Genomic DNA, 10,694 nt, shown 5'->3' on the forward strand with positions numbered 1-10,694 from the left:
CGGATATAACAGATGGGACCAGGGTGTGGCTGTCTTCTGGACACCCTCTTCTAGGGATCGAGTCCACAACCCGGGCATGTACCCTGGCCAGGAATCTAAACCGATCAGTCACTGAGCCTGCCAGCAGGGCAAACCCAGCGTTCTTAATGTCCAACCCAAGGAATATTCTTTTTATTAGAGTGGTCTGCTTGATACAAACCTGAGTGATCATCATCATTATCTGAGGTGCTTTAAAAAGTATTCTTGTAGCTCTCAGAGTTTTTGAAGAAGATGATAAGTTATGTTAGGAAGCCACTGAACCTTGGCCACATTGCCATTCATTTATTTTTTAATTGTATGAGTAAATCATGTTTAATAGAATTTTCCATTTGGGATTATATTGCTAATTGTATTTAATACCTTCATGTTTATTCATAACGAAGAGAAAGAAGGGAGGGGAGACAGAAGGGCAACAAAGGGGAAAGAAGGGAGGGTGTATGTGTGTGTGGTGTGTGTTTAATTTTCCAAGGGATGGTGGACACCACCTTTTATATTGACCAGGGGAGAAATGACTGCTTTTAATAACTAGATTGCAGTTTTGGTTATGTCTGATGAGAAGATGTTAAAGTGACGTCATGTGGCTCACATCAACAAAAGTTTTATGAAATGATTTAGAACAGCAAAGGCCAGAAGAAATATTGGGTTTGTTTTGTAAAGAACCTTGCACACTACAGAGAGCAAACTGTTGATGAGATTGGAATGGTCAATGGCACCTGCTCTTGTGCTACAGGAAAGGTACTAAAGATGTGTCATACTGCTGGGTGTAGAGTTGAGAACCGGGGTGGTGGTATTTGAGAGTGAAATTCACCATCTCTGTTGTAGCCAGTTCTTCTCTAGACATTGAATACAATCTGTAGTATATATAGAAAATTCCACTATTAAATGAATTGAGGATTATTATTACAACAGGCAGTACATTTATTTAAAAACTCCTAAAACATAGGAATTTATTGCTTCTGTAATATTTGTGTTTCCCTTATAGCACAATGTTGCTTCAGTAATTTAAAATTAATCAGAACTTTCCTATACATTCTACAATAAAATTATTTTTAGAAATCTCCTAATTTAAATAATTTTATTCTTATGAGTTATGCTTTTTAAAAATATATTTTTATATTTGGTTAACATGGCTTCTTATTTTAAGATTTTAAAAAAATATATTTTATTGATTTTTTTACAGAGAGGAAGGGAGAGGGATAGAGTTAGAAACATTGAAGAGAGAAAAACATAGATCAGTTGCCTCTTGCACGCCCCCTACCTGGGATGTGCCCGCAACCAAGGTACATGCCCTTGACCAGAATCGAAACCGGGACCCTTCAGTCCGCAGGCTGACGCTCTATCCACTGAGCCAAACTGGTTAGGGCAAGATTTTATAATGTTAATTAATTTCTTCCTCTTGTCCATTTTACTTTTTAAATCTCTTACAGTGCCTATACCAACCAATCTTACAATTGAGGCCTATAACTTCGATACTGTCCTATTTTGGAATTACTCAATCATGGCGCAGAAGCCTGTTTTTACCGTACAGGTAAAAGTCTATGGGTGAGTGTTACGCTTTTATCCTTTTTACTCTGTTTTGTCCATGTCCTTGCATATTTCATAACTGTGTTCTCTTCCATTATCCTTCCTTCTGTTGTGGCAAAACTTCCTGAACTGCTTGTAGATTCCAGAGAGCTAACGATGCAAATTAGTTCTTATCAGAAAACTTCCTACCTCTTAGTCCTTCTGTCAGAATTGAAGTAGACAAGTATCACTAACTTCCCAGATTTCTTTTTACCTTTTCAAAAATTTTTTACTTATTTATGTTGTTATTTTTCTTAAATATATTTTTATTAATTTCAGAGAGGAAAGCTCAGACCTGTTCCCCTGGGGAGCAGGCCTAAGCCAGCAGGTGAACATCCCCCAAGGGGTCCAAGACTGTGAGCACGCCCCCAATGGGGGGTTGAACCCACAACCCGGCATGCGCCCTGACTAGGAATCAAACCATGATCTCCTGGTTCATAGGTTGACACCCAACCACTGAGCCACACCAGCTGGGCTTAATTTATTTTTTAAATCCTCACCTGAGGACATGCTTAGAGAGAGGAAGGGGCAGGGAAAAAACATCAGTGTGAGAGAGAAACATTGATCAGATGCCTTCTGCATGTGCCCTGACTGGGGATCGAACCCAGGTTATGTGCCCTGATCTCAAATCGAACAGGCAACCTTTTGGTGTATAGGACAGTGATGGCAAACCTTTTGAGCTCGGTGTGTCAGCATTTTGAAAAACCCTAACTTAACTCTGGTGCCGTGTCACATATAGAAATTTCTTGATATTTGCAACTATAGTAAAACAAAAGACTTATATTTTTGATATTTATTTTATATATTTAAATGCCATTTAACAAAGAAAAATCAACCAAAAAAAAATGACACGCGTGTCATAGGTTTGCCATCACTGGTATAGGACAAAACTCAGCCAACTGAGCCAGTCCAGCCAGGCTGACTTCCCAGATTTTAAGGCACGATAAATAAATAAAGCTTTCAGTTCTCTATTAAAAATAATGTCATCTGCCGAAATCGGTTTGGCTCAGTGGATAGAGCGTCGGCCTGCGGACTGAGAGGTCCCAGGTTCGATTCCGGTCAAGGGCATGTACCTTGGTTGCGGGCACATCCCCAGTGGGAGATGTGCAGGAGGCAGCTGGTCGATGTTTCTCTCTCATCGATGTTTCTGGCTCTCTATCTCTCTCCTTTCCTCTCTGTAAAAACTCAATAAAATATATTTTAAAAAAAAATAATGTCATCTTACTTCCTATAGTGTACATGTATTGTTCAGTAAAAGAAAAATTTCAAAAAACTTTTTTACAAGTGTTAGGAGTCTTTGTAATGGGTTGAGTCTGTAAGTGAGTAATGATTATGTTAATGGAAACGAGTTGTTTAAAGAGCAGATTTTTTAAAATTGCATGTGGAATATGATTTGTACAGATCTTGTAATTTGAATAGAGCCTCTTTATTGTAAATTATAGTACTTTTGACCAAAGAGCAAGGGCTTTCTTCCTACTTTGTCTAGATTCTTCATCCTATTCTTTTTTCTTTTTTTTAAAGAATAATTTATTGATTTTTTAGAGAGAGAGGAAGGGAGAAGAGAGAAACATTGATGTGACAGCATAACATCAATTGGCTGCCTCCCATACACCTCCTATTGGGAATCAAGCCTGCAACCCTGGCATGTGCCCTGACGGGGAATTGAACCAGCAACCCCTTGGTGCACAGAATAATTCCCAACCAACTGAGCCACACCGGCCAGGGATATCGTATTCTTATTTAGCTCTTTCTACCAGCTCCATGCTGTGAATGAAAAGCAAAGCAAAGCCAGAGATGGTTCAGGTTTATATACTAATAAAAGTTACCTTTGTGTTTCTTTATTCCTCTTCATTTTAGGGAGGATGAATGGCTTGATGCCTGCAATACCTCTCAGCATCACTGTAACATCTTTTCCATGATTAAGCTTCCAGACGTTTCTCTCTGGGCCAGAGTTAAAGCGAGGCTTGGACAAGAAGAATCAGCCTATGCAGAGTCAGAAGAATTTATTTTGTGCCAACAGGGTGAGTAGAACATATACATATCTACATTTTAAATTTGAGAGTGATTACACGTGTCTTCTATATATATATTTGCTTTTATTAGCAGTTGCTAAAAACTATTACAATGCCCAAGAAACATTTGGAGCAATTTAGGGAATTCGTGTCTTCCTCTTCTCCCAAGTCCCATTAAATAGGGCTGAGGTGCCCATCACTTTGCCCCTAATAAACTATTATATTTCTTTTTTAATATATTTTATTGATTGATTTATTTTTTTTTACAGAGGGGGAGGGAGAGGGATAGAGAGTTAGAAACATCGATGAGAAAGAAACATTGATAAGTTGCCTCCTGCACACCTCCTACTGGGGATGTGCCCGCAACCAAGGCACATCCCCAGTAGGGGGTGTGCAGGAGACAGCTGATCGATGTTTCTCTCTCATAGATGTTTCTAATTCTCTATCCCTCTCCCTTCCTCTCTGTGAAAAATTAATAAAATATATTTTAATAAATAACTATGTGGATTAGTGCTGTCCAACTAGACTCTGCACTGCCCTGTCCCTCCCTGTCTTGGTCATTCCTTTATAAGTTACATTCACTGAGGGCTTTGGCAGCTTCTTTATCTTACTTGCCTACCTTAAGTCCTCAAGGTTGTGGGAATTATAATACCAACTTCATACTTTAAAAATACGAGAATTCTGTAATCTCTTTAACCCCAGTGATTTTCAGCTCTTCATGCTTCCAGCATCCTGTTGCCATAGTTTACCTGATCTTTACTATCACATTAAGCTCCAGAATCTTCAATGCCAGTTCCTTTTCTGACTAATGTCCTCCCTTGTAGCTCTTATACCCTCACTTCTAGTTAAAAGAAATCTTTAGTCACTTGACTGCTCCCTAGGCTTCCAGTCTTTCAGTGCCTTGCCTTCCAGCTTTACTTCCTTCCTGTTCAGCTTCATGCTTCATTACCTCAACCACCACCTCCTTCTGTTCCTACATTCTGGATTGTGCTTACTTGTTCTCCTTCATACCCATTCTCTACCTGCCCTTGAAATAGTTTTATTCCCCAGAGATTATGATACCTTTGTCATCAACAACTATACCCTCTGTATGTCAGATTTTTCCCAGAAAGACTTATCAAAGGCATACTTTATGCCAGAAAGTATGGTAGGCCCAGAGGATACATGGGTGAGTAAAAACAGACCTGCCTGGCACACAGTAGGTATATAATAAATATGTGAAAAATAGTTAAATGGTTCACCAACAAAGTCCCCAACATCAAAGACACATCATAAATATTTCTGGAATGAATGAATATCTAGTTCTCATTTTCACAGTAAAAACTGAATATATTCAGCAGACTTTTATAGAGCTTTCATGCCAGATATGCATAGTGTGGAAATATAAAGAGTTACTGCAAAAGTTTAAAGATAACTAAAACACCTTTTCTAAATCATGTTTTTAGAAAACCGTTTTTAAAAATATGTTTTTATTGATTTCAGAGAGAGGAAGGGACAGGGAGAGAGAGATAGAAACATCAATGATGAGAGAGACTCATTGATTGGCTGCCTCCTGCACACATCCCTACTGGGGATTGAGCCTGAAACCTGAGCATGTGCCCTGACCAGGAATTGAACAATGACCTCCAGTTTCATGGGTCAACATTCAACCACTGAACCATACTGGCCAGGTGAAAACAGTTGTGTGTTTTTTTTGTTTTTTTTTTAAGTCTACAGAACCAAAGGTAAAGAAAAAATAACTTCTATTATATCAAAGTTTTTATACCGGGATTCATGACCACCTATTTTTCTTTAGGACTTGAAATGAATTTAAACTGTTAAAGAGGAGTTTAGATTAGATAAGAATACTTCTTGACTGAGAAGATATATTATAAACATTTCTTTATTAAGTACACTTCACATCTTCTAGATCTTTTTGGAATGGTTTAAATGTGGCTCTGCTTTAGAACAGCAAAAAGAGTAGGTTGTTTGATTTTGGTAATTTTATACAATCCTATGTAATAATAGGGTAATATTCAAATAGACCAAACGGCCGAATAACCAAACAGCCAATCAAAGCATAATATGCTAATGATATGCTAAGGCTGCTCAACCACTCGCTATGAACATGCATTGACCACCAGGGGGCAGATGCTCTGACTGGTAGGTTAGCTTGCTGTTGGGGTCCAGCTGATTGGGACTGAGTGAGATGGCCAGACACTCTCTGGAGTCCTCCCATGGTCCCTACCAGGCTCGATCGTGCACTGGTGGGGTCCTTCAGCCTGCCCTGCGACCTCGCAATCCAGAACCCCTCGGGGGATGTAAGCCGGTTTTAGCCCTATCCCACAGGCCACTCCCCTTGGGAGGGTGCCAGATGCAGGACTCATGGCTGGGGAGCGCTGCTGTGGCAGCACGAGCCTCTCCTGATCTGGACTGATTGGGCGCAAGCCCGCAGCAGACACAATGGGGCTGGGATGATTGGGAGCAGCAGGTAGGAGGTGCAGGTGGCATTTGACTGTGGATTTCAGCCTGATCCCTGCAGGCCACCCAGAAGGACCCCACCCTGCAGGAATTCATGCACCGGGCCTCTAGTGTACTATAAAGTTCCAGGGCCAACTAATTCTACTTCTTTTTTGCTTTCCTCCCACCCAGGGAAAGTTGGACCACCAAATCTGCATATCAGTCACAAGGAAGACCAAATCATTATTAATATATTTCATCCTTTAATTACGGTAAATGGAAAAGTGCTAGGAACCATTTATGGAGACGAAACTTGTTACACATTCATGTACAAGGTGCATGAGAGAATAAATGGAAGTCTGGTATGTGTTTCTATTTCATTAAATGGAAAATTTTCTCTCACCAACAAGTTTTTTCCTGTGTCATGTAAGAAAGTAGAACGCTTGCCCTAGCCAGTTTGGCTCAGAGGTTAGAGCAGTGATGGCAAACCTATGACACGCATGTCAGAGTTGACATGCGAACTCATTTTTTTGGTTGATTTTTCTTTGTTAAATGGCATTTAAATATATAAGTTAAATATCAAAAATATAAGTCTTTGTTTTACTATGGTTGCAAATATCAAAAAATTTCTATATGTGACACGGCACCAGAGTTAAGTTAGGGTTTTTCAAAATGCTGACACGCCGAGTTCAAAAGGTTCGCCATCACTGGGTTAGAGCATCAGGCCATGGACTAAATGGTCTCGGGCTTGATTCTAGTCAAGGGCATGTATCTGGGTTGCAGCCTCGGTCCCTGGCCCCAGTCAGGGTGGGTGTGGGAGGCAGCTAATCGATGTGTCCCTCTCACATCAATGTTTCTTTCTCTGTGTCTCTCCCCCTCCCTTCCACTCTTTCTCTAAAAATCAATAGAAAAAAATATCCTCAGATGAGGATTAACAACAAAAAAAAATGCTTATGAATATTCAGCCAAGACTTACCAATCCTAGGTTTGGGTAAAAAAATGAAATACATATATAAATGTTATTGAGTGGAATTGGTGGCATAGTTAATCACTAGCACTGGCCAGGTGGACACAGTTAAGTTTTTTCTTTGTCTTGTATAACAGAATAGCCCTAATCTAGGATATTAACCTGTATATTTTCATTCCTTCACTGGTAAGATGAGAATAAATTTATTCTTTTCTTCCTCACTGGGAGTAATGTAAAATTACACAAAGCTGTAATTGGAGTCATTGTTTATGAGAGAAAAAGCTAACAGTAGTACTGTGGGCATATAATTACATTCTAGCACTGGTGTGCAGATCACAAATTATTCTATTTCATCCATTTGCCACAGTGCTACCATTCCTTTATTTAACAACTAGAGGTCTGCTGCATGAAATTTGTGCCCGGGTACGGTCCCTAGGCCTGGCCTGCGATCCGGCCCATCTTCCCCAGCTGACCGCAGCCGGCCCCGCCCCCTGCCACCACCCATCCCCTTTTCCCGTTTTGCCATCAGGTGTTCAGTGCCTGATGGTAGGAAGAAGGGACTCGACGGCCCCACCCCTGTCGCAGGTTGCCCTCTGTGTGTGGGGCGACTGGCGGGGGGGTGGAGGGGGGTGCCTTGGCATGGCACCGCCCACATCCCCCGCCACCCACCCCCAATTCCCCGTTCTCCATCAGGCAATTGGAGCTTGCCAGCCAAGGAAGAAACTGAGAGGTGGTCAGTGTACCTCAAAGTGACTGGTCCAGCACTCATTCTGGTCGTCCGCCTTTAGGGTCAATTTGTATATTACCTTTTTTAAAAAATATATATTTTATTGATTTTTTACAGAGAGAAAGGGAGAGAGAGAGAGAGCCAGAAACATTGATGAGAGAGAAACATAGATCAGCTGCCTCGTGCACCCCCCCCCACTGGGGATGTGCCTGCAACCCAGGTACATGCCCTTGACCGGAATCGAACCCAGGACCTTTCAGTCCGCAGGCCGACGCTCTATCCACTGAGCCAAACCGGTTTTGGCTGTATATTACCATTTTATTGTATAGGATAGAGGCCTGGTACACGGGTAGGGGTCGGCTGGCCTGCTCTGATGGGGGCCCAGTATACGGGTAGGGGGTCCTCAGTGACCTGTGAGGCCCGGCGGCTGTGAGGCCCAGCGCATGCGAAGCACGGGGCTCAGTGAGCTGTGAGCCCCTGCGGCTGCACAGCCCAGGGCTCAGGCCTCGCAGCCAAGGTAGCCAGCAGTGGCAGCAGCTGCAGGGTGATGGGGGAGTACCTTCCCCTGATCAGCCTGCTGCCTCCCGCAGAGGGAGGACAGATTGAGCCTAGGCCCGCTCCCCAGGAGTCAGTAGGACATCCTCTGAGAGCTCCTGGACTGTGAGAGGGGGCAAGCCAGGCTGAGGGACTCTCTCCCATGAATTTTTGTGCCCTGAGCCTCTACAGGGGTGGGCAAACTTTTTGACTCGAGGGCCACAATGGTTTCTTAAACTGGACCGGAGGGCCGGAACAAAAGCATGGATGGAGTGTTTGTGTGAACTAATATAAATTCAAAGTAAACATCATTACATAAAAGGGCACGGTCTTTTTTTTTTTTTTTAGTTTTATTCATTTCAAACGGGCCGCATCCAGCCCGCGGGCAAACCGGCCCGCGGGCCGTAGTTTGCCCACAGCTGCGTCTAGTATATAGATATTTGTCAAGCATGTGCTCAGTGCCTTCTAGGCACCAGGAGAAAGCAATGAACAGTACAAACAAAACTCAACTGATAAGTACTATGTAGAAAAAGCAGGGAAGAGGGTTGGGCAGTGGGGTACGGGTGGTAGTGACTTTCAGGAGGGTGGTCAGAGCAGACCTCACCTGCTGGACGAGATGTTATTACAGCCACGGCTGGAGGAGAGGAGGAGTGAGCTCCATGATAGGGGAGTGTTTCAAGCAGAGTGTGGCCAAAGGATACCAGGCACATGAAGGGAGCAGCAAGGCCGCAGAGTATGGAAACAGATGAGGTTAGAGAGGTCCCTGGGGCCACATCTCTTAGGGCAGTAGAGGAATTTGATTTTTTTTTCTAAGTGAGATATTGCACATCTGGAAAAATTTAAACAGAAGAGTGACATGTGATTTAGAGTTTAAAACATCATTTCGGATGCCAGCAGAGTTGTTTCTAGAACCATATTACTTCACTGCTTAAAACTCTTTAACAAATCCCCATCAGCTACAAAATAATATCTAAATTCTCTTTCCTGCATGGCCTACAAGGCCTTCGAGAATTGGCCTCTTATATCCTTTCCAGCACCCAGTCTCCCCATTCCTTCCAACCTTATTTTCATTCATGCTTTGGTGAACTGCTTGCTGTTCTTAATTCCTGTAAGTAATATGCTCTTTCATAGAATGTTCTTCATCTTTCTCCTTTGGCAAATTTCTACTCATTCTTCAGTATTCAACTGGCATAACATCTTGCCTTTGAATTATTTTTTGATACAGTAGACTATTTCCTCTTTTATGGTCTAGTTATTCCTAGTTCCTTATACATGTCCTCTTGCAATACTCATTACATTTCTTACATTTAATTCTTACCTCTCTTCTACTCCTTACAGTAAGTTCTTTGAGATCAGCACCACTATCCTGCCCTTGAGTTTTCAGGCCTTAGCACAGTGATCCACGCACTTCGACTGGTGAAGTGAATTATAAATTTCCAGAGATTGCTTCAGTCCCTTCTACATATTACTACCAAGAGATTCTACAGCCTTTGCATAATATCTCTATTATTCTCCTAGAAAATGCTTTTATCTCTCACCAGCTAAGTTTCTAGCATTACAGAAATAGGACTAATAAAACATTACTGCTATTTGTGGTTTTAAATTCCTAATCCCTATAAAGAAAATTTTGATGGCTACATCATGCTCTGTTGAAGTAACAAACTGACTTATTACTTGATATGAACAGTCTTTTCAGACAGGTACAACATTCATCACATATATGCTTTCTCCAGGTGTATGGCCAATGTAAATATGGTGATGGTTTTTGTTGTTTTGGTGTGTTTTTTTTTTTTGGGCAGATTAAAAGGAGCCATGAATTTTCATTGTGTTTTGTTTTCTCATATAGATCATAGATAGAATTTTCGGAGAGAATGAAGATGATTGTGACGAGACTCAGTGCAACTTTAGTATTCCAGTGTCCTCACTGAATTCTGAATACTGTATTTCAGCAGAAGGAATCTCAAATTTAAGATCCTTTAAAACTGAAATGTCCGAAGAGCTTTGTATTCCCATTTCTGACAGTAAGAGCATAAAAGGTAAGTTCTTACCATTTCTTTCCTAAATATAAAGAGTGATAACATAGGGTAATGTGAAAAAAGGACATTTGCAATTTCAGTAATCACTGCTCTTTTAAAAATAGTTCCATTCCTCAGGGAAGTTCAAAATTACAAATAAGGCCACATCTCAGGCCTTACAAGATACGAAACAATCAGGTTGGGATGCCATATGAAAACCTTTTCATGCGGGAAGAAAAACATAAAAACACATAAAACTGTTGATAAATGTCTGCATTTCAGGATTATGCATAATAATATAAATCAGTTTATTCAATACAGCAAGATGATATATTTTCAAGATATGTATTCATGTATGTTCTTTATGAGGACAGTAAGTTTAAAAACTGAATAGCAGG

General features: G+C 41.2%; 1 protein-coding gene across 2 annotated transcripts in view; it reads left to right on the plus strand.

Annotated features, from left to right (window-relative positions):
* The first annotated feature begins 499 nt into the window (after positions 1-499).
* Positions 500-10,694, plus strand: part of IFNGR1 (interferon gamma receptor 1) — a 15,645-nt gene continuing 5,450 nt past the window's right edge. Inside the window, exons 1-5 of one of the 2 annotated variants that reach the window (XM_015572071.1) lie at positions 500-774; positions 1,467-1,567; positions 3,460-3,623; positions 6,246-6,415; positions 10,128-10,317. In XM_015572071.1, coding sequence (XP_015427557.1) covers positions 739-774; positions 1,467-1,567; positions 3,460-3,623; positions 6,246-6,415; positions 10,128-10,317 — 661 coding nt within the window. In that variant the 5' untranslated portion in view covers positions 500-738. Of the gene's footprint in view, positions 775-1,466; positions 1,582-3,459; positions 3,624-6,245; positions 6,416-10,127; positions 10,318-10,694 lie in introns of those variants that run through there. The other variant, XM_015572072.1, reaches the window with a different exon arrangement.

This window comes from Myotis davidii, unplaced genomic scaffold (genome assembly GCF_000327345.1).
Source record: "Myotis davidii unplaced genomic scaffold, ASM32734v1 scaffold266, whole genome shotgun sequence".
NCBI classification, from domain to species: domain Eukaryota; kingdom Metazoa; phylum Chordata; class Mammalia; order Chiroptera; family Vespertilionidae; genus Myotis; species Myotis davidii.